Raw genomic sequence first — 24,616 nt, forward strand, 5'->3', positions numbered from 1 at the left:
AAAGAGACTTGAACCAAATCTAACTAGTCCATCCTCTCTAATATGCTGCTGAAATAAAATGGATATTTCACTCCTTAGTTTGTGTTTGCCTGGCACCAGAGGACTCATTTAAAAAACTCAAATTTCAGTAAATATAATCATTTCCATTTGTCTTTCTTTCAACAAACACTTATTTAACTGACTTTATTTTTCTCAATGTACATTGTTGGCCAAAAATTTTGGCAACACGTATCCACAGCTTTAGATTATTGAAATGACTGTGTGAAAAGAATATAAAATAACAGAAAGCTTTAATAGCCCTCAAAAGAATGGTGCCAGTTATGTGTTACAAATGGTCTTCTAGAAGGACATAGCATTTTGTGTTGAAATAGCGCATGTAAATCTCTTAATTCATTATTAAAGTGCTAGTAAAACATGGCGGGCATTTACTAGCAGAGTAACCCAAGCTCAGCGATTTACAACCACAGAATGGCCAGTGGAAATTCAGAACAGTTGATTACCTGACATGGGGTAGAGGCAGTGAGCAATTTTGTAAGAACAGGACTTCCAAGCTTGGCCACCCCGGGGGGGCGCTGTGCCTCCAAATAAATAAACGATCCTGCAAAAACAAAGGGAAAGTCATACGGATGCAAGTTCTCTTACACACTTAGCTGTTCTTTGCTCCACAATCTTATCCTTGCACATGCTAAACTATCAATTAGATAAAGAAAAGTACATTTTTTACATATTTACTATTATGGTTTGTAGATAACAAATAGCATTTATACCGGTATAACATTAAATACCTAAAATAACATTTAATCAATTAAAACAAGCTCTTGATCCAAATCACCTAAAAAAACATTTCTGTTGGCTTCATTTATGTCATAGTGTTTGACATCAAATTAAATGAAGCTTCTAAGCTGACAATTAGATATTCAACACGCCCTTATGAAATACCCACAAGAGCTTTATTTTTTAGTTTCTTCACAAAGTACCGAAGGATATGAGCTTATGGAAGGAATTTTAGTTTCTCCCGGGTCTTACGTGTTTGACATTGTTGTCTGTGCTAGAGGGGATCAAAGCTTAATTAAAGATCTAATCTGAACATTAACAAAATCACCACTTTTAGATTTTAACTACGACGGATGTGCTCATGGCAAATGTGCAGGGGATAACATCTCTCAGCAGCTTAAAAGATCACAGGTTCAGAGCTGCTGTCTGGGGTAGTTTCATTGAATATTGAAGACTTACAATGAAGGCTATACCCAACAATGTCAAGGTCTGATACTGCCCTTTGATAATCACAGTGATAGGCAATTTGGAAAACCAACTATTTTCATTGGAAAATACCGTATTCAGAGAGTGATTTTCCTAGATACAAGTCAATGCCGACTGCACACAAAGGAAAGGATTTAGAATTAGAATGTATTATTTTATAGACTCCATCACATGTTTAACCAAACAACCAAGGATGTGAGTCAGCAGTGTCATCTTTGAGTGGGAAAAATAGAACCCAGTTTATATTGTTTTTAAATCTCAAAACCTACTTGGAAAGATAAAGTTTACTGTCCCCAAATTCCAAATTACAGGTAATGGAAACAGTGCATGCGAGCAAGTTCATTAAATTCTCTATGCTTCACCTAAAAAGGAAAAGAATGGGAAAAGTTGATTTTGAAAAATTCTTCCACCTAAAAATGCTCAGGTTTAGGTAAAATTCAAATGAATATTTTTTAAAAGATGATCAAAATTCTAAAAACAAATGAACCGATATTCAAAGACCTTACTCCTCCAGTCATTCAAAAGAATATACACAATTTCAAACAAGCTGGTTAATGAAGGTGAGAACATGTACACATTAAGACGCCAAAATCTAAATGAAGCAAAAGGCCTGAATAAATCGTTTAGACAACAAAAGTAACTGAAAAAGTAATGAAAAGAAAATCTAGGGAGAAATGTATGGTCCCACATCTGAGTTAAATTTAATTTTCTTTTCTTTTTTTTTTTTTCCTGAGACAGGGTCTGGCTCTGTCACCTAGGCTAGAGTGCAGTAGCATGATTGTGGCTCACTGCTGCCTGGAACTCCTGGGTTCAAGCAATCCTCCAGCTTCAGCCTCCCACTGGGTGTACAGGAGCACACTACCACATACATTTTAAATTTTTTTGTAGGGGCAGAGTCTCAAACTCCTGGCCTCAAGCAATCCTCCTGCCTTGGGCCTTCAAAGTGCTGGGATTTCAGGCATGAGCCACTGCATCTGGCTCCCTATTTAATTTTTAAAAAACAAATATTTGCAACATTATTCGAGAAACCTCAGATCTTAGAAAAATATGGAGAGCTCCCTGATTCATATTAGGTTGCCAGAATATCTTTAATTTTTAATAAAATGGATGAAAATAGGACAAAATTTAAAACTCTAGAGAGCAATCTCACTTGTGAGCATAGGAACAAATATTCTAATTAAAATGATGTCGAATAAATTTGAAATTGTTATCCAAAAATAGTGTGTCTTGATTAATCTGAGCCTTCCAAGAATGTAGGTTTGGTTTAATTTAGGAGCTCGGTCTCCATATTCAGTTACAACAACAAATGAAAGTGTCAAGTCATAGAATTCTATCTAAATGTTGAAAAGACTATGAAAAACCAGTGAACAATTTCAAGTCACAAATCTTAATAAAATAAAAGGAAATAATTAAATAAAGACTAGTGAACAACCTCAAAATAAATAGCATTCTAAATGGCAAATGATAAAACAATATTAATTAAAATGAGAAATGACATATTTCTGTCACAACTATCAATTAGAGATAATATTAGGCAATATTTATAATCTTAGACTAATATTATCTTAAAGGTCTGGTGAGTGTAGAAGTCAAGGAAATAAAATATCTAGTAGACATTATAGAAAAAGAGAAGTAAATTTCCCATGTTTTACCAATAATATAATTGTAAAAATAGAAAGCCAAAGTATTCCATTTTTTATAATTATAGTATCATTTAGAAAATTTGGTAAGCTAAATGGAAACAGATATATTACACAATTACTTATCTTATCTTAGCAGTAAGTTTCCAGATACATAAACAGCAAGAAATGTCCAACTCCTGATAGCAAAATTAATTTTTTTAATGTAGGAATAAATTTAACAGAAAAGGGACACAATTTATATGAAGAACATTATAAACTTTGTGAAAGACTGCAAACTCTCTGGTTAGATGAAAAGAGATAACATGTTTCTAGATGGAAAGATAATAGAATTAAAATATGAAGTTACTGACCATTGATTTGGAAGCTAAATGCTATCCTATGATAATTTTAACCAAATATTTAGAAAGTTGACAATATTGCGTTAAAATTAATATGTGCAGGTAAGGGGTATAGAGAGTCTAAACTCTGACCACAAGCCCAGGGACTTCTAGGAACACGTCCCTTGATTTATCTTCCTATCAGCCTGCTCTAAACAATGAGCCAAGTTAGAGAAATGTGGAATTTACCAGTTTTATTCCTGGTCATGGCAAGGAGTTTACTTCTGGTAATCAGAATTGTTTATTGTAAAACTCTTACACACCCACATACCCCAGAGTGGCTATGTGACCAGCACAATATAAAAATTAAAGGACAGAGTGAATAGTCTCCCTGGGTTAAAGTGTTCACATCTGGCTCGACCTCACCTTCTGCAAAACAGGTACCTTGTTGATGCACTGGCCTAGAAGTAACACCTTGCATGTCTTAAGAACGTTAGAGGCCAGTCTCTATAACTTTCACAAATGCAAAAGTTATAAACAAGCATTACCATATAGAATAAAGAAATGAATAATAAATAAAATTACTCCAGTTAGGTTTGGTTCAGGAGTGCAAGAGGGGTTTAATATTTAAAAAATCAATTTACCTTACAGACAAAAAAGATAATCTGACAATCATATCATAATAGATGCTGAAAAATACTGAAAACTTTCAAAATACATTCAATTTCTTAATTTTTTTAAAAAGCACACTCTTGAATAGAAGGGAACATTTTTATCTGATAAAGAATACAATTTTTCAGTAAGCATGGCACTTAAGGTTCAACTATTGACAACTTTTCCTCTGAGAGAGAAATAAGACAAGTCTAGCAGCTACCACCAGTTCTATTCAACACATTCTAGAAATTTTGTCCAGTACATAAAACAACAAAAGGAAGATAGAACTGTTAATATTTAGAAAAAAGGAAATAAAATTGCCATTATTTGCAGGCAAAATAATTGTGATCCTAGAAAATAAAATATATATGTATAAGTTCCTAGCTATGATAAATAAAATTAGCAAGGCCACTGGATACAAGGTCAATATTTTCTATAAAAATGCATTTCTATATGTCAGCAATAATCAAAATCAGAAGTTCTTTAAAAGTAACACAAAAACCTAGGAAAATACTAGCAAAAGATTTTCAAAATCTCTACCCCGAAAGCTGTAAAATATTACTTAGTAAAATTAAAGAATCCAAATAAATTGAGACATTGGAAACATTTGAAAAAAATATTTTTCAGTGAAATGCAAATAAATATTACATATGAGAAATCGTTGTACACCCATTAATTGGAAATTTTTAGAGAGAATTATAATGCCTCTTGCTGGTAGGAAAATAGGAAAAAGTAGTCCCATTTTGTCACTAAAAATTGAAGTACTAAAGTTTTAGGGTAAATGAATCTATAAATGTTTATTGAAAATATAAATACATATCTTGCTTAAAAAATATAGAAGTCTCACTCCTAGTTATTATCTATTGCATAAAATCGAAAGTATCCTACAGGAGGAAATGTGTACAAGAATAAATTTGAAACATCGTCATGATATTGATGTCATTGGATAGGGGAATAGCTAGATACATTATGGTATATCCAAATCAAATAAATTTAGCCAAATAAACAAACATGAATCCAGTAACACAGACTGGATTTTATCTTCTGCCTTAAACGAGCAAAAGAAAAATATTAGAAAAAAAGCATATTTAGCATGGACTGTCAAATATAGGACAATGGGACTGTAAGATAGTGATAGATCACAGGATAGTGATCTCTGAGAGAGGGGAAACAAATGAGTTAAGTCCTGTAATTCCCACAGCTTACTGCCTAGACAGAGTTTCCAGGTGCCTGTGCAGAGGGGAAACACAGGAGTGTGGTAGTCTCCTCAAGTTGAAACAGATAGAGTCGGTGCTTTGGGGAGACCCACATGGGTAGAATTCATAAGACAGAGTGCCAGCTGCCCCTTTCAGGTACTGGAGCTTTGAAAAGACAGCAAGCTCCCGAGATCTGCAGACAGTCCCCCCTAAATTGCCATGTAAGGACCGATCGTGTGCATGGATTGGAGAAAACTACCTGAGTCTGGGGGTAAAAACACCTGAAATGAATAGCTGGAACATTTCCCGAAGGTCACAGAAAGTCAGGAATGGTAGAGTTCTCTCACCAACCAGAGTGCAAAAACAAAAACAAAAACAAAAACAGACATAGGCATTGGATAGAGAACTCAAACCAAATAAACACTTATGTCCAGACAAAAACACGTATGCAAATTTAATGGTGTTTTTACTCATATTTGACAATATTTGGAAACAATCTAAGTGTCCTTCAGCTGGTTAGTGGATAAATGAAGTGTGGCTCATCCACACAATGGACCCAACGATTCAGCAGTGAAAAAGGAAGGAATTGTGGCTGAAGCCAGCGACATGGATGAGTCTCAAGTCCTTTATGCTAATTGAAAGAAGGCAGAATCAAAATGCTACATATGATATGATTCCATTTTCAAGACATTCTGGAACAGGCATACACTAGGGCTAGAAATCAGATCATTGGTGTCAGTGGTGGGAGGTGGGAGAATTATTGAGTACATAATGGCACAGAACAATGTGTTGGGCAGGAATAGAATTGTTTTATATCTTCATTTTTGTGATGGTTACACAATTGTGTATGTATGTCAGAACTCAGTGAACTGTACACTAAAATGGTTGAAGTTTACATTTAACCAATACTTTATCATAAAAAATGAAAAAAAATAGATAGTATTTGATGACTTGGAGCAACTGCCATAAGCTATCTTTAGTAAGAAGATAGGGACAATAGTTACAAGATAATATATTTCTTAAAAAACAAACAATCACAGAAACACATATAATTTTGAATATGTATGTATCTACTATATATATATCTGTGTGTGACTATATGAACATAGATAAAAGTGGAACATAATTAACATGAGTTGCCTATTTCGATGGAAATTTAACAGAGTAGGAATAGGAAGGTAGAAACGAAGCAAAAAAGGCAGGAAGGAAATTCGAGGCTTAATTACACACATACACACAAAAACTACATAATATCAACATATCCAGCCTGGTCAACACGGTGAAACCTCTGGCTCTACTAAAAATACAAAAACAAAAAACCAGCTGGGCGTGGTGGCGTGCACCTGTAGTCCCAGCTACTTGGGAGGAAAAGGCAGGAGAATTGCTTGAACCTGGGAGGTGGAGTTTGCAGTGAGCATGGATCACACCACTGCACTCCAGCCTGAGCAACTAAGTGAGACTCTGTCTCAGCTAGTTAGATAGATAGATAGATAGATAGATAGATAGATAGATAGATAGATAGACAGATAGACAGATTTAAAAGCTGCAATCTATATGTTTAAGGCTGTAAGAACAAAATGAACTAGAACTCCACTTTCTTAGATATCGGAACTATTATGCTGCCTCTGACTCTACCAGAAATTTCCATTTCACTTTCCTTTCCCTTCCTGGTCCTTTTTCATTTTTTTTAATTCTCCTCCTCACTTGCAATTTAAAACCACTACTGATTCTCTTTAAGGTTTGATCATGGCAATCATGGGTAAAGAGATGTTGACTCCGTGATCCAGATATATATATATTTTTTTTTTAATTGGCCCTTTCTAAAATGAGAAAGACTGCGTTTTTGTCCCTCACACTCTGGGTGAGACCAGCTGCCCCTAGTTTTATCAGTCATATTGTTATCTTTCACTATTCTTCAACTCACTGGAAAAGAATGGGTCTTTCAACATCTAACACAGGGGCTCTATTAGAATCTTTTTAATGCAAATCATAGTTATGTAGTAATTATAAGATGGCAAAAGACTAAAGGTGAATTACAAACATATTTTCTAATTGTCTTATCTGGTGTTTTTCCTAGTCTTCTTATTAGAATGGACAACAAATATCTATTAATGTTTATGGAGCTCTTACTACATGGAAAAACCTTCACAGGTGTTATTTCATTTAATCCTCATGACAACTCCACAGGGAAGCTACTTTTCTTTTCTCTATTTTCTATCTAATAAAACTGAAGCACCCTAATATTTAGACATGGGTGCAGTGTCAACATCGTGTCGGAACCCTGGGCAGCCCGTGCTCTTCCCTAACTGGTTATGGTATGCTCACATCAGACCACAATGACACACTGCCCGCACAGCTTCCCTTTGAGAATCACTGCCTTGGCTTAGGCCTTCATCATCTCTCACTGATATTTCTTCAGCACATCCATGTTTTTTTGACTCCAGCCTTTAACCCTCTCCATTCTCCTCATCTCAGACAGAACAGCCCTTTAGAGCAAATTTGATTGGTCACATGCTTTAACATGACTACCTGGGTCACCATCATCCTGCAGACACATTTCCAATTCCTCAGCACTCTCTAGAGTCCCCTTCCTTCCTCTTCTGTTTCATCAGTTCTCTTCTCCCTGTCCAATCACACACGTCTTTCATCCCTAACTACTCCCATCTTTCTGCCCTCTTTGGGGATTCTTCCCTCCAATTAGGACATGATCCCTCCCACCTCTCTTTGGTTCCGTCTTCTCTCAGTAATTCCTTACTTCTGGCTTCCTGACTACTTTTCATTTCCCTTCAGTGCTCAGTTCAGGAGTCATCTCCTTCAACAAGGCATCTCGAATCCATCTGAATCACCTTCCATCCCTCTTAAAGCATCCTTCATAACCGATTGCAATTCCTTGCTTATCTACTTAAGCTACTAGACTGAGACCACCTCAAAGGCAGGGATCGTGGCATCCATCTTTGTGCATCCAGGTATCGTCTATGCTATGTATTTAATAATTGGCTTGAACAGAGAAAAAGAAGTAAAATATTATATGAGTTTAGAGAAAATGTGTTGTTAATACATACTTCCAATGATTTATAGTCCCCTTTCTATTTTAAACTTTAAACTTAACTTTGTCTGCTACAAAATGTTAAAGAAATGAGTCATGGCACAAAAGCAAAAATTAAGAACTTACCACACTGTTAAACAATTAACTAGGTTTATGGCTGTAGCCAACAGATGGATGGTTGAATTTTCCCACCCCATCCCCTAGCACCCTCACCCACTACCACCAACCCCAATTTCCAATGGCTGTAATTAAAAATATGATCAATACTTATTTTTGGTATAATTCTTTGGAAGTCTGAAAGAAGAAGCAAATAGGATAATGTTCAATGAGGTTGAAAGATGATCTATAGTACAAGTACAGTTGTGCTATTGTAAGGTTTGCCAGGTGTGGTGGCTCCCTCTTGTAATCCCAGCACTTTTGGGAGGCTGAGGTGAGAGGATTGCTTGAGGCCAGGAGTTTGAGATCAACCTGGGCAACGTGGCGAGACACTCTTTACTTAAAACATATACATTTAAAAAGTAAAGTTAACACGATGCTAACGTATATGGGGAATGACATCGGATGATAAATGTGAACAAAGCAAAAGAGAAAAGAGAACAAACCCTTTCTGTTTTATTGGAGTTTCACAGACACTTATTGGAATACCACAGGTAGTTATGGTTCCTCTATTTTAAGATGATATGTAAACACTGGAATGATGGTTAAAAATATATATGTGGAAGAATAAGACTGTTTATTATAAAGAAGCCCGAAGACTGATTAAATTGCATTCAAGTATTTGTAAATTTATTTCACAGATAGTGCTAAATCTCTGTTCTCAGTTCCCAGAAACAAGATTAGACTATTTTTCTTCCTGTTTTGAAAAAATTGGATTGCTCTAAAAAGAAGGCAAGCCTACTGTACTTGATTCTGGGCAACTTGAGAAAATGATCAGAAGACTTTTCCACCTCTTTATGCCTTTAACCCAACTTATAAAAATTGCAACAACAAACATGTTGGTGATTAAAACAATGCTCCTTTCAGGGAACTCAATTACCCGCCAATTATTAACTTGGTCAGGAGGTTTTAAAGCAAGACAAACCAGAGTTCCATGTATACAGTCTACAGAATAGAAATGAAAATACACAGTATCATCATTCCACAGCATGCAAGAAAGAAAACTATTTTTTTTAAAGAGGAAAATGTCCTACCATGATTTATGTTTGCTGTGTGATCAGCTGCAGGAAAGTGGTGCTCTCCATTATTCAATCCTTTCATCAGCTTCCAGTGTGAATCTTCTGTGAGAAATGGCTCCCAACCGCAGAAACCCGACTCAAAGTCACAGGCGAGATGCTTTGCTGTTACACGTAGAAGAGAAAACAGGTGAGGAGAAATGAAGAGCATGCAGGCAAACACTGCTCTACGCTAGCTAATCATCTTAGGAGGCCTGCAAAATTATTCTGCTTGGTAGTGAATATTCTCTAATGATCGGAATAGCTTTCCTTTATCTAGTCACACACAATATCTCAGGTGCTGTGTGAGGCATGACCCTTCCACATGCTTCCATCTGTAAGTCTGGTACATTTCATTCTGGTTGGCCATCTCCATTTTATTTAATGATGCAAGGTGGAACTCCAAAGCTTTTCAGGGAGTAACTAATTTGCTTGCCCAGTATAAACCTGCTGAGATGGTAGTTTAAATGAAAAAAATCCACTGGGAAGGGGGAAGTTTAAATTAATTCTGGACACACAAATAACTTGAGGTCAGCATCTCAGTATGCATTTTATTATTCTATCCTAACACTTTCTCAAAAAAAAAAATACCTAGCCATTTTGGAATTGCAGGTAAGTTAGATATTCGGAACTGAGCTGGTGTTATCTTTTGTCTTTTTATTTTATTTTTTTTTTTTAAGGCAGAGTCTCGCTCTGAGGCCCAGGCTGGAGTGCAGTGGTGCAATCTTGGCTCACTGCAAGCTCCACCTCCTGGGTTCACGCCATTCTCCTGCCTCAGCCTCCCGAGTAGCTGGGACTACAGGCGCCCACCACAACGCCCGGCTAATTTTTTATATTTTTAGTAGAGATGGGGTTTCACTGTGTTAGCAACAATGGTCTCGATCTCCTGACCTCGTGATCCACCCGCCTCAGCCTCCCAAAATGCTGGGATTACAGGCGTGAGCCACCACACCCAGCCCAACATTTTTTTTTACATGAAAGACATCTGGAGACAATATCACAGTAAAAATTAATGCATCATACAAGATCCTTGGTTTAAATTTCTTTCATTTGACTATTATACCAACGTCCCCTGTGAAGGTACACAATTCATATTAGCATTTAAAATTGTTTTTAAAGTCCTATAATTTAAAAAACCCCTATTTCATGGAATTTCCTGAACTATTTTGATTTGAAGATATATCTATCATGCCAACTTTTTTGGAACACAGTGAAGTAGATTCTATATATATTTTTTTTTCCTATATGAGTTATTGAAATTTTATATATAAATACAAATGTGTATTTTATTGTGGTAAAATATGCATGACATAAATGTAACATTTTAACAATTTTTAATGTAAGCTTCTATGGTATTAGGTACATTCCCATTGTTGTACAACCATTACCACCATCCATCTCCAGAACTTTTTCATTCCCAAACTGAATCTCCACCCCCATTAAGCAATACTTTCCATATCCCCTCCCCTCAAACCCTGGCAACCACCATTTTACTATCTGTCCCTATGAGTTTGCCTACTGTAGGTACTTCATATAACTGGGACCAAACAATACGTGTCCTTTTGTCTCTGGCTTATTTCAAGGTTCATCCATGTTGTAGCATGTGTCTGAAAATTAGATCTATTTCATGTATAAACTGTTCAGGGATCCAATGTGTATCTTTGGACATGTTTGGCATGTTGTATTTTAATTATTTTGATAGAGATTTTTAAAAACATATTGCATATATATGTATTAATTTTTTAAGCTTTATTGATGTATAAGTGACAAACAAAATTGTAACTAAGGTATGCAATGTAATGTTTTGATATACATATACATAGAGAAAAGATTACCACAGTAAAGCTAATTAGCATCATTTCATCATATAGTTACCTTTTGTGTGTGTGATCAGAACATTTCAGATCTACTCTCAGCAAATTTCAAGTGTAAAATACAGTGTTATTAACTATAGTCACCAGGCTGTACACTAGACTCCCAGAACTTATTTATCTTGTAAGTGAAAATTTGTATCTTTTGACCAACACCTCCCCATTTCGGCCAGGCCTCAGCCCTGGACAACTGCCATTCTACTCTCTGTTTCTACAAATTCAACTTTTTTAGGTTCCATGTATAAGTGAGATCGTGCTGTATTTGTCTTTCTCTGTCTGGGTTATTTCATTTTGCATAATCCCCTCCAGGCTCATCATTGTAACAAATAGCAAGTTTTTTCTTCATTATTGCTGAATAATATTTAATTGTGAACACATATACATTTTATACACACACACACACACACACACACAAACACACCCCACTTGTTTGATCCATTCTCAGAGACTTCAGTTGTTTTGGCTGGATATTTTGAATAATGCTGCAATGAACATGAGGGTGCAGATATATTTTAATCTTAACTGCCCTCATTTAATACAGGATTATGTTAATAAACATCAAAAATCTATTGTTTGGTTTTAGAGAAATTTTACTCAGAGTTCATCAGTTAAAGTAATATTTTAAGATCATGACAAAGCTTTCTCTTGCATATTTAACCACTACAGCATATGAGCAGACAAGAAAGAATTTCATTGTGCAGCTGGGAAAAATTCTGGATCATGAAAAGTAAAATATTTTATGAATCCTCCAGAAGTTAATCAGCTCTCTGTGAAATAAGAAAGAAAGTTATGTATGGGAAATGAATGGGGAATATTTCATTTAATGAGAATATATTAGATTCTAACAGGATTATATTATAAATATTGTGTTAATATACATTACAAATACACATTATAAATATTTTATTAATATTGATGCTCTTAAGGACTAGCAAAGTAAAGAGAGTTTTTGCTTCTACCCTGAGAGAACTCTGACTTGTTTGCCTTTAGTTTTTCTCAATTTTTTTAGATGCCATCTGTTTCTTCCCCTAGCTGTCTTCCTTCCTGAAGCCTCTTTGGTACAGTGGTTCTCAAAGTTTCATATACAGACAAATCACCTGGGACCTTGTTCCATGTAGCTTTTGGTTCCGTAAGGCTGGGCCAGGGCCTGAGGTTCTGCATTTCCACTAAGTTCCCAGGTAATGCTGATGCTCTGGTCCATGGAGTCTGCTGTTGCAGCAAAACACACAGGCCATTTTTATTAACTGATTTTGAAAAGCCACCGGTTTGTAGGCTATGTTATGCCATATATTAAAATAATACCTAAAAGTAAGAGCAACTTGATAATGAGAGAAGACCTGAGTGAGTCTGCCTTTGGGGAAAAGCACACTGGCTGTGGAAAACCAACTGACAATCCTCACGAGTTCATATTTACTCATTCTCCAGAATTTGGTAAGTATTCCTGGTGTTATTCAAACTGCCTGCACAAGCTATACCCTCCTAGAGATTCATTCTAAAGTGCAATAAAAAAAATATATAAAGATATTTTTCTTGTGCTTCATGAACATGGAAGAATCGTTTATGAAAAAAACTTGATATTACAAATTCAAATTTGTAAAACACAAATGTTTTCATATGTGTAAAATGTTTCAATATGGTTTTAAATTTCAAAGGAAAGCCTCTTTTATTTTGTAAGAATATACATATGCACGTGTCTATATGCAAAAGTATATTAAATACTTTAGTGCAGCAAATAGTGTAAATTTATATCAATTCTAAAAATCCAAATCTATATAATTTCACAGCATAAATAATTGTATATATATTTACATGAAACACTCATTTTGGTATCAAAATACATGAATACACATATATACTGTATGCAATATGGCTACATTTTTATGACATATTCCCTATATCAAGTCAATCTCAATCATGCAAACATGACAGGTTTTCTTTGGACAAATGAGGTTACACTATTTAAAAACTTAAAAGACTAATAAGTAACACTGTTTTTGTTGAGAAACACAATTACCCATTCCTGCATTCACCCAAAGAAAATAGCAGAATATGGCATCAAGAGCTACTGAACTGGAAAAATGTCATATACATAATCAATGAAACTTCAATAAATGAGAAAATATGTCGAAAATCAAATGCTAAACAATTTTTTAAAGGTGAACATAAAGTATGATTTACTACAGGGAAAATAATGGAGGAGAAAAAGCTAAGCTTCCAAATATACAAGTGCCCAGGTGCAGTGGCTCATGCCTGTAATCCCAGCACTTTGGGAGGCTGAGGCCGGTGGATCACCTGAGATCAGGAGTTCAAGACCAGCCTGGCCAACATGATGAAACCTGTCACTACTAAAAATACAAAAATTATCTGGGTGTGGTGGCACATGCTTGTAATCCCAGCTACTCTGGAGGCCGAGACAGGAGAATCACTTGAACCCGGGAAGTGGAGGTTGTAGTGAGCCGAGATCATGCCATTGCACTACAGCCTGGGTGACAGAGCAAGACTCTGTCTCAAAAAAAAAAAATTATATACGTGGAAAGAAAGGAAATATATTTTCCTTCAGTTATTGACATTAAGAATTATAGAAACTGTTAGAAAGAAATATTTCCCCAACAGAAATGAAGCAAATTGTCTGTAAAAAATTTAAATAAAACATAGAAAGAAACTTCACATACATTGGAGTAAATAAATTGCTCTTACATCGCTTGTTTTGAACAAAAGAAGAGAGCAGCCCAAAAGCTCCGTTGAGCTCACACTGGTTAGCCGATTACTTGGTTTAAAGCTAGGAGTCTGAAGTATTAACTGGATTGCTGTTGATGAACATGGCAGAAGGGGATTTTAGCCTTACTTTCTCATCTCCTCTCTCCTGTGTCCCTCCGCATTGCTCTTAATAAAATCCAAGCTTCCCAAGAGAAACCAATTATACAGAGCTTTTCACTTAAAAGGTGGCATTTATCTTATTACAATATTTTCACCTCTGCTCAAAAAAACATCTCACTAAAATAAGACACTTCAGTAAAATAAACGTCAAATTTTTAATATGTTTTAAAAACCACCTGTTTGTGATACAGAAATTGGATTCATATCCTTGGAATTCATGTTTTCTAAAGAGACACAGGGATCTCAGTTGCTAAGTTACCTCATATGAGAATCATCCTGTGGATTGTAAATTAAATTATATTTTTGTTGAACTATGACTATGCTTGAATAGCAATGGGATCTCTTGTCATCACTTCTATCAAAGACTCTTCAGAAAAGGCCTGAAAGAAAGGTGTTGGGGCACTTTGGCCCTCCCAAACGCCAGTCATGGCTGAAGTGATTTCTTTTTTTTTTTTTTTTTTTTTTTCAGACGGAGTCTCACACTGTCACCTGGGCTGGAGTGCAATGGTGTGATCTCAGCTCACGGCAATCTCCACCTCCCATGTTCAGGCAGTTCTCCTACCTCAGCCTCCCAAGTAGCTGTGATTACAGCTGCCCACCACCACGCCTGGCTAATTTTTTGTATTTTTAGTAGGGACGGGGGTTTCACTATGTTGGCCAGGCTGGTCTTGAACTCCTGACCTCGTGATCTGCCTGCCTCGGCCTCCCAGAGTGCTGCGATTACAGATGTGAGCCATTGCACCCGGTTGGCTGAAGTGTTTTCTAGGCAAGTAAGAGGAGAGCGGCCCTTCCTCCAAGGCAGCCATGATGGCTGAAGTGATTTCTACAATCATGGTAGCTGCCCTGGAGGAAGGGCCACCCTCCTCCTACTCATCCCTCCCAGCTACAGCTTCCAAGATGATTGACTAGAGAGGAAAAAAGCATACACAATAAAAGTTAGCAACCCATACTATATGCCTCCAAGGCAAAGGTACAAAAAGTTTCCTTCTACCACCCATCTTCTCTTTAATCAAAGTACACACATTCGCACACCCAGCCAACAATAATCACAACTATTCATTTGTAGAATAAATTGAGAGATGTTGCAGACTTTGCAACAAGCACCAAAACATTAAGTTAAAATAGAGATCCCTGAAGGCATAGTACTAATAGTTTCAGAGCCATAATGCATATTTATCACATTTCATACATATGACTTACCTTTGCCTTGATAGATACAAAGACTGTTTTAAATCCAACTAACAGTCTTGAATTAGAGCATGTTAACTAGTAAGCCATTCACTCACTTACAGCAAGTTGCTGGGTCTTCATCACTCTCATCGGAGCAGTCCTGCCGAGAGTCACAGACAGATTCTTTGGCGATGCACTGGCCACTAGTGCAAGGGAATTCATCTTCAGAGCAAAGCTTTCTGGATTGGGTCTGTCCACAGGCATAGACCCAGAGGTGATCAAGGGCAATAAAACTTCTCTGGCTCTAAAGAGTCCCTTCAAAAATAATCTTTAGGAAGAAAAAGATTAATTTATGAGTTTGCAATCTCCTTAATAAGACAAAAAACTAAAGAAGGTTGATAAAGACAAAGTAGTTATTGAGAAAAAGTGTTTAAAGCAACCAAGGCAATATATAACAAAGTTCCTGTTTGATAAGCTCAACCCATGCTCATACGACTGATGTAACAAACCTGCACGTTGTGCACATGTGCCCTAAAACTTAAAGTATTAAAAAAAAAAAACTGATGGAAACATTTGCTCCACTAAAGGCTCAGAGAAACCTCCCAGGATCAGGCAAAACACAAGCATCCCACTTAACTATCAAAAATGTCCCTGACTGCAAACTTGTTACTTGGTCATCATCTTTACAGCTCTCTTTCTTTCATTTTCAAGGAAAATAAGAAGTATTGTCATTACTTATAGAACAAGAGCTGTAACTGCATCTGACTTATTTTTTAACTAGTGAAATTAGTATTTGAATACATGAAGAAAAATATCAGGCAAACGGAAACAGACACAATATAGGAATAAAAAAATGTAAGGGAATAAACATAAAACTCTATTCAACTTACATAAAAGAGTAACTTCTTTAATGAGAAAAGAAGTGTCAATTAAAGTAAATAAATTTTGTTGTCACCAATTGAATTGCTAGCTTTTCTGGAGATAAGCAATATTAGCAAATGAAACAACCGCAAATTGCTGGTCAAGTGTAAGATAATGTCAAAGTATTAGCATTCCTTGAGTTTCTACCAAGAGCAATTATTACTTAACACCAAAAGTGCAGAAGTATAAATAGCTGACTGTATCACAGATAACTAATTATTTGCTGTCCAGAACATTAGCCATGAGCTACAGAGGACTATTTCAATTCAAATTAATGAAAATAAAATAAAATTTAGTTCCCTCAGTCATGGTAGCCAAATTTCAATTGTTCAATAGCCTCATGTGATGAGTGGCTACCATACTGGACATCAGATATAAAGCATTTCCATTAGGCAGAAAGTTCTATTAAACAGCACTAAATGTGGTTAAAATTCCAGCCAGATACTAAGAATTAAAATTGACTTCCTTCAGTTTCATCCAGCTTAAAGTTTCTGAATAGATTTTCTTTTCAAAACACGAGGGATAGGTCAGGTGCGGTGACTCACACCTGTAATCCCAGCACTTTGTGAGGCCAAGGAGGTGGATCACTTGAGGTCAGGAATTCGAGACCAGCCTGGCCAATATGATAAAACCCATCTCTACTAAAAATACAAAAAATTAGCTGGGCATGGTGGCACATGCCTGTAGTCCCAGCTGCTTGGGAGGCTAACGCGAGAGAATTGCTTGAGACCAGGAGGTGGAAGCTGCAGTGAGACAAAATCCCAGCACTGCACTCCAGCCTGGGTGACAGAGCAAGACTCCATTTCAAACAAACAAAATACGAGGGATATATATTTGTTTGTTCATTAATAATTACTTAAGGTCAGATTTTCAGTTTGCAAATATGTCTAATAATTTGGTTTAGAAAATAATATTAAATTTAAATCATATCCAACAATAAGAAAACTTTGTATGCTGCTACATACTTTTCCCATAATGAATATCATACATGTAAAAATTATTAATGTATAGCTGTATATTTTCATAGCAGCAAGAGATCAGAAATGCAGAAATGATATCAATTTGAGGTTCAAAAATTGATGGTTTTAAACTTAGATCTCAAAGGCCTATAATTATTGAACAGCTAATTACATTACATATCCACTTGAGAACCTGGAATAACTCTCAAATTCATTTTCTTTACATTTTACTTTGTTTTATCTTTGAGTTAAAACAAAATTTAATCTTCAGTTTATAAAAAAAGAAACTTGTTTAGTACCTGAGAAGTTATAAAAACAGATATCAGCCTATGAAAATTAAATAGTGTCAAAATGTTAACTCAATAGGCTGTGATAGGATGTATAAATGGAATATCACTATAAAGAAATGAAATTGGCTTCATAACCCACACATATAATCAGTATCATCATTTTATACTCACACTCCAGCATAAATAAACTTACGCATTCCGTATATCATGTTGGTGCAAAAATAATTGAGGTTTTGGCCATTAAAAGCAATGGCAAAAGCCACAATGGCAAAAGCTGCAATTACATTTGCACCAACCTAATACAACACAAAATATCAATTTAATTTTTTAAGAGACAGCATTCCTATTGAGCCTATGTATGTTTCATATGTTTCTTGGTGTACATAGAGCTTTCCATGTGTTATAAAGATATGAATTTTTGCATTCAAAACATTTGCCTATACTCTACTAAGTTTCAATACCAGTTTACTATTTACCTACTTCATAATGCAATTTGTTTCCCTGGGGCAAAGCATGGTGCTGGGGAGCAAGAAAGGAAGGCTGTGGAGAATGAGGAAGCTGTGAACAAGAGTGGATACACTCTATTTCCCCCGCCATGGGAAATTTGGTCTCAGAAGGAAAAGGTACAATTTAAAAAGTAAGCAATCACTCTCCCCAAATATACAAGCACGCATCCCTAACTTAAATGCTAATTTAACTTTAGCAGTGCATGATCAATTTATTGCTGCAAAGCTAAAACTTAAACCATGATAAAAAAATACTTTTTTTTTCTTTCATACCTTAAATGTCTTCAGATCTTCTGGTATTAACACATCTGCTTTCACCCATTGGCTGTGAGTTGATATGTTGTATGTCCAAAATATTTCTTCTTCCTTTGATTTGAAGAGAAAGACATCACTCATTACCCATATTCTAATCTTCACATTTACATACATGCTCTTTTAATTACATTGTAGTAGGTATTACCTTACCCGTATGATATAAAGTACTAGGAAATCTAAAGTCTTGGTAGTCAAATTGAAAAAGCTGAATATCATTAAAAAATAAGGAAATGAAGCATGTTTATGTAGTAAAGCTGCTTTTTGTAGATAAACAGTATTAGGATGGAACAAAAATTTGGATGAAATCTTTTAAAAAAACAGTACTGCGTTTCAAAAATAAAATTCTAAATAACAGTTAATAAGATCAGCAATTTAAATGTTGATCACAATAACATTATTACATTTTGTAATATTGCCATGATACTAGAAAAGAAAAAGATTACAGGCAAACAATATAAAGGTTAAAAATGTTGTCAGATGCATTTTCTGCACAATTTCAATTTATACTAAATATTTTTTCCTGTGGAAACATTTGGTCCAAGTTCCAAACAATACAGTTACATTCTGAAAATTATATTCTTAATTTGGTCATTCTATCAAAGGCCTATTTACATCTTTTAGAGAAATCTATGTTATGTACCTGTACAATGATCATTTTTCAGATTGCAAAATCTATGTAAAATTGTTACTACATGCTATGAGTGTAGTAACAAGCCTTTACTGCATTCAAAACATGTATTGAATGTAAGAAGCTCAATAAAAGTCTATGGTGAAACTCCATCTCTACTAAAAATACAAAAATTAGCCAGGCGTGGTGGTGGGTGCCTGTAATCCCAGCTACTCAGGAGGCTGAGGCAGGAGAATAACTTGAACCTGGGAGGCGCAGGTTGCAGTGAGCCAAGATGCCACCACTACATTCCAGCCTGGGCGACAGAGCATGAATCCGTCTCAAAAAAACTAAATAAAATAAAAAAGTCTATAAGGTACTCAAAATTTTGTCTACGGCATGTATGGCATTGGTCTTTATGATTTATGTTGATGCTTTTATGCTCTGAAATCTTATTTTTATTTACATTTTATTAGACATTCAAATTCACATTTCTTCCCAAAAATAGACCAAATTGTTCATAATGTTTACATATAGAATGCATGAATTTTTAGGTAACAATATGGTAAAAATGTGAAGATTGACATAATTATGTCTCAGGTTGAGCTCTGAGCCTGGCTCTGTCCCACTTTCTAGCATGAGATAGAAAACGGCCCTGAAAGGCAACATCTTGTTTTAATCCAAATGATAAGTGATATCAATATTTGTGTCCTCACTCAGCCTCACATATTTTATGCATGCCCAAGATTTTCTAAAAATGAATCTACTTTCAACTTAGTCCTGCACCCTCAGATGCCTACTCCAAATTTCCAAGACCTAAATATTTCAGAAGATAGTCTAAATCCATTACAATTTGCTTCATTACTTATTCATATCAACTGTGAAGATTTCCACAAGACAATGAAGCACATGGGGTGGACATATTTTCGGCTGATAGCTTTCATGGCGGATCGGGATGAACTGGAGTTATAAAAAGTTGAGACAAGCAACTAATTTTTCTTCTGCTTATTTCTTACACAACTTCAGTTATTTAGCATCAAAACACTTACACCCTACACAGATGCTTTTAGTGACACCTCTTGGCAAATTGCATTCACCACTTTCCCCCGTTTTCATTTTATGAAAATAATTTAGAGCTATTGTGCTCTTCTTTCACAGTGACTAATTGATTCCCCTCTGCTCCCCCTGAAGATGGGTGCACTTACATTTTTGAAAAGTGAGCAGTGTTCTTTCCAAACTTAAATAGTTTTTCATAAACCAAGTTCATAGTACACAGTGAATGAGATCTATATTTTTCTATACATTTTCCAGTCTGATGGCACTAGCAATGTTTTGTAAAAAGAATTTGTTCTTAGTGAAATCAGGTTTCATTTTATTTCTGTTCTTACTCTTCCACTTTCTAGTTACTTTTCACAGGTGTTAATGTAAAAAAGAAATCTCCAACTCAGCAAGGCTTTTCAAGTGATGTTCTACTTTTATCTTAAAATCAGTAAATAATTTTTTAAAAAATATATCTTTGCTCCGCCGGTCCAGGATCAATAATGCCGATTTACCTTTCAAGAAAAATATTTAACATATTTATTAACACTCTATCTCTTAGAGATGCCAGTCTATGCTTTTCTCTTCCAGTGAAGAAATCAAGGGTACCAAAGTCAATGTTGTTGAGTTTCACTACTTTTGATCGCATCTAGGAATAAGACCATGTAATTTGGTAAAGAATTACAAGTAAATTTGGTCGTAAAGAAAAATTACATGTAAATTTCTTGGTAAATAATTACATGGAAACCCTACACAGAACAAAAGTAGTCTGTTGCTATGAGTATTATTTTATAGATCATGGACGCAGATCTAACCCAAGAATGGTTAGATGGTACAAACTAGAATTGCTACACACTTGAGCTGATTCTAAAGAGTGAACTCTTTATTTAACAACTTGCCTTCACCTGAGTTTTTCACTTCTCAAGTTCTAATGTCCTCTGGAAATAAAGAAAACAACCTTCAGCATTCTTGATAGATATTTCTTGGCTTACCTCCTCACATTTATAGAGTAATAGATGTTCGCAACATACAACAGCATTCTGTTCATGGAAAGATGTAAATCATCATTTTCATCAAGAGCTACTTTTTTAAATGATAGGTTTGTTTGGAGTCATTTTAAGTGTGTGATAAAACATTGTCTTGGGACTTAAATGTACTTTGATGCAGATTTTGCATCAGTGAGTAACATATGTATAGAGGATAGCAAATAGTGTCAGAAAAGACAGGACACCTCACAGGATACTAACAAATCAAACATCAGTCAACAATCTCTAAGATGTACATTCATTTGGTTCTGGTTAATACACTAGATCATTTCCCTATGATTAACTTCTTTTCTTATAATATGAGAGACAGAATCTTGATAACTGTATTACTGATTAATAGAGTTAATGATGTGTGGTATCTAACGTCATTTTTATATGATGTAACACTTGAAGCCAATTTGTTTTCACTCTTTTCTTGTATGGTTCTAAAGCCACCAGAAGAATGGCATGGCTCATTTTCAGTAATTCCAATCTATATACATTCATAATTACATACATACTAAATACACACATTCATAATTACATAATACATATACACATTCATAATTACATACACAGTACATACTCACATTCATAATTAAATACACAATTCCATTCTACATGCATTGAAACTTTTAAAATACATCACTCATTTTCAGAGCAGATTAAAATAATCCTCAGGATTAGACCATATTATAATACAAATTTCCACTTAAATTTAGGCTAAAAATTCATTCAATTTTCATGAAATAATTAATTATCTGTCATCTGAAAAGCATTACCATAGGCCCACATATATAATTTAACCATTTTAACTATAATTTAAACTCATCGAAATTATTCAAGAATTTCTCTACTATGCCTTTATTGAAGAAGGAGTTGGAAATTATAGAATGTTGTAGATTGCATGGAGGCTTGCTGGGATTGGTTCAAACAGCACAGGTGACAGCAACTGAAATATTGAGGCATGAATGGTGGAACATACATGGATAGAGTTAAATTTTTTCTCTCTTCCTTTTTGGTAAAATTGATCCCACGTATCTGGACAGTTTGTAATGCTGCAGGAAGGATAGGGAGATGTTGTCCCCTTTTCTTCCTCCACCCACACCTTACCAAATGGAGTGAAATATATTAAATAGATTGCAGGGCAGTGACTACAAAGTACTATTGCAAAAAACACAAAAACATAACAAGTTCCAGAATGCCAGGAAAATTATATCTCATTCAATTAAAAAAGAATTTATATACATATGTATATTACTTTATATATCTATATGTGTGTATATGGATGTGTAGGGAGATATATATATATATATAATCACATCCACATATCTACAGATATGTGATATATATATGACATCCATATTTATCTATCTATATATTTATATCTATATTGATGTGTAGAGATATATATCTATAGATATCTCACATACATATAGATGTAATTATGTGAATCATATAAATCTGGATACATAAAATAATAAATATATTATTTGTTATATATTATATTACATATAATTATACATTATATATTATTTATTATGAATATATTTATTCATCTCCAGTTTCTGGCAGATAGTTCCCAAAAACCTGCTAATTTCCTAATCAGTAGGGATGTTAATAGAATCTTATGGGACTCATCACCAGAAAGATCAAGCTATGATTAGAAGCTTGGAACTTTCAGCCCCACCTCTTTGGGGAAGAAGAGAGGGGCTGGAGACTGAGCTAATAAATGATCATACCTATGTGACAAATCCTCTATACAAATTCCTGAAGTACAGGTTTCAGAGAGCTTCTAGATTGCTGAACGCATTTTGGTTCCTAGAGGGTGCACACCCGGGAATGCATGGAAGAGAAGCACCACCCCTCTTCCCACATACTTTGCCCTATTCATCTCTTCCATATGGTTGTTCATCTACATTTTTAATAATAAATGGGTAACATGAGTAAAGTGTTTTCCTGAATTCTGTGAGCCATCCTAGCAAATTATCAAACCTAAGAAGGGGGTCATGGGAACTCCAATTTATAGCTGGTAGGTAAGAGGCACAATAGGAAGCTTGTGATTGACATCTGAAGTAGGGGTAGTCTTGTGGGCCTGAGACCTCAACCTGTGGAATCTGTACTATCTTCACGTAGCAGTGTCAGAATTGAGGCAAATCAAAGGACACTCAGTTGGTGTCCACTAGAGAACTGAATTGCTGTGTTGGAAAAAAAACATGCATCTGGTGTCAGAAGTGAGATATTGGGAGTGCTGAGTGCGTAAGAGTAGAAAAAGCAGGGTGTTTTCCTATACTACGGAATCAGCTGTCAGTTTGTTTTTATCTGTTATACTAATTGGAGTACTCACCCAGCTTTACACTTTAGAACTCATTGAGCATATTAGACAAGGAGAGAGAAGAAGAATGGACTCACTCTACCCAGTGTGCCATTGTTCAATATTTAATCAATAATTACCAGTCTTAAAAATTATGTCTACTGCTACCCAAACAAGTAAGTTTTAACCATTATATTTATAGTTCTAATGATATATAGTTGTAATGTCCAAAACAGATCACATCAGAGCTTCAATACAGAGCTCACAATACAGAATCTCAGCTATCCCATTTTTATTAGATCTATAGTTTCTTTAATATACTTCCATGAATTTTGAAAACTTTATGAAATAATATTGGGCAAGTTATCACATTAACTTTTGTACATGAGAGTGTCCCCTATCCTAGTTTCTTAATCATTCTTTTTAAAAGTATACCAAATAAAGTCAAGTTAAAGAATAAAAGCCTATGCGCAACTGAGAAATCGAAACACAAGTTGCCAAGAGTTAGAAACTTCATTGATTCAATGAATTTGAAATAAATGCAACTTTCTCCTTACCTTATTATTATACAGTCTTACTCTCAGGACACTGCTTTCCATTGCATAATAGAATTGAAGATGACAGCTCTTGCCCAGGCAATAACACACACAGAGCTATTTAGGTAAGCCCTGCTGTCTAAATGGTTAAGAGTGAAAGCATGCTTAGCGCCTACCCATACATAATAAGCTGAAAGATAAAAGAAAAAAGAAGCAATTTAGGAAAACATTAGCTTCTTTCTGTCTGACTAAAACTATCACATTTCTGAAGTTTTCAAAACCAGACTTAAAACACAAATATTTTACTTAAAAGGATAGAGTGTTTTCAAATGATTACATCAACTACAAATAACAGGTTTTCATTTTTATATATCATTTCCAATATGTAGAGAAATCTCCTAATTTCTATAATCAAAATTTGATAACACCCTTTTGTAAAAATTCAAGATTCCTGTAAAAGAAACCTACATATACAAATTGCTATACCACCAAATTATTGTCATTTTCTTTTAAATATCACAATTCAATCCTTTTTTAATCAAGAATTTCTCTTCATCCTTCCCAGAATTCTTGCCCCTCTGGATGATTTTTTGATTTACTTTTTGTAGAAAATCCTTTATAGTTTTAGGAAATACAACTTAAAATGTCTTCTTTCTTACCAAGCCACATAGAGGTATGAGATATCTACAGTCCTTTTAAACGTCACCTATGGATTTTGTTTTACATAAAGATATTGTATATAAATTTTTCCCATCTGATATTTAAAACCAGTTGGAGCTGTTCTTGAACTTAATAACAATGACAACACAGATTTATAAAGAGATTTCTATAATTTTACAACTTCATTTTCAAAAATAAAG

At 35.0% G+C, this 24,616-nt stretch overlaps 1 protein-coding gene across 1 annotated transcript in view; it reads right to left on the minus strand.

Annotated features, from left to right (window-relative positions):
* The window catches only part of LOC129143198 (MAM and LDL-receptor class A domain-containing protein 1-like), a 42,926-nt gene extending 19,005 nt beyond the window's left edge, over nucleotides 1–23,921 (minus strand). Inside the window, exons 1-6 of the mRNA XM_054678217.1 lie at nucleotides 23,778–23,921; nucleotides 18,195–18,287; nucleotides 15,366–15,573; nucleotides 12,296–12,407; nucleotides 9,307–9,453; nucleotides 501–598 (exon numbers count right to left, since the gene is read on the minus strand). Of these exons, the coding sequence (XP_054534192.1) occupies nucleotides 501–598; nucleotides 9,307–9,453; nucleotides 12,296–12,407; nucleotides 15,366–15,509 (501 nt within the window). The 5' untranslated portion in view covers nucleotides 15,510–15,573; nucleotides 18,195–18,287; nucleotides 23,778–23,921. The remainder of the gene's footprint in view (nucleotides 1–500; nucleotides 599–9,306; nucleotides 9,454–12,295; nucleotides 12,408–15,365; nucleotides 15,574–18,194; nucleotides 18,288–23,777) is intronic.
* Between the last annotated feature and the right edge of the window lie 695 nt (nucleotides 23,922–24,616).

Source organism: Pan troglodytes, chromosome 12 (genome assembly GCF_028858775.2).
Source record: "Pan troglodytes isolate AG18354 chromosome 12, NHGRI_mPanTro3-v2.0_pri, whole genome shotgun sequence".
NCBI lineage: Eukaryota > Metazoa > Chordata > Mammalia > Primates > Hominidae > Pan > Pan troglodytes.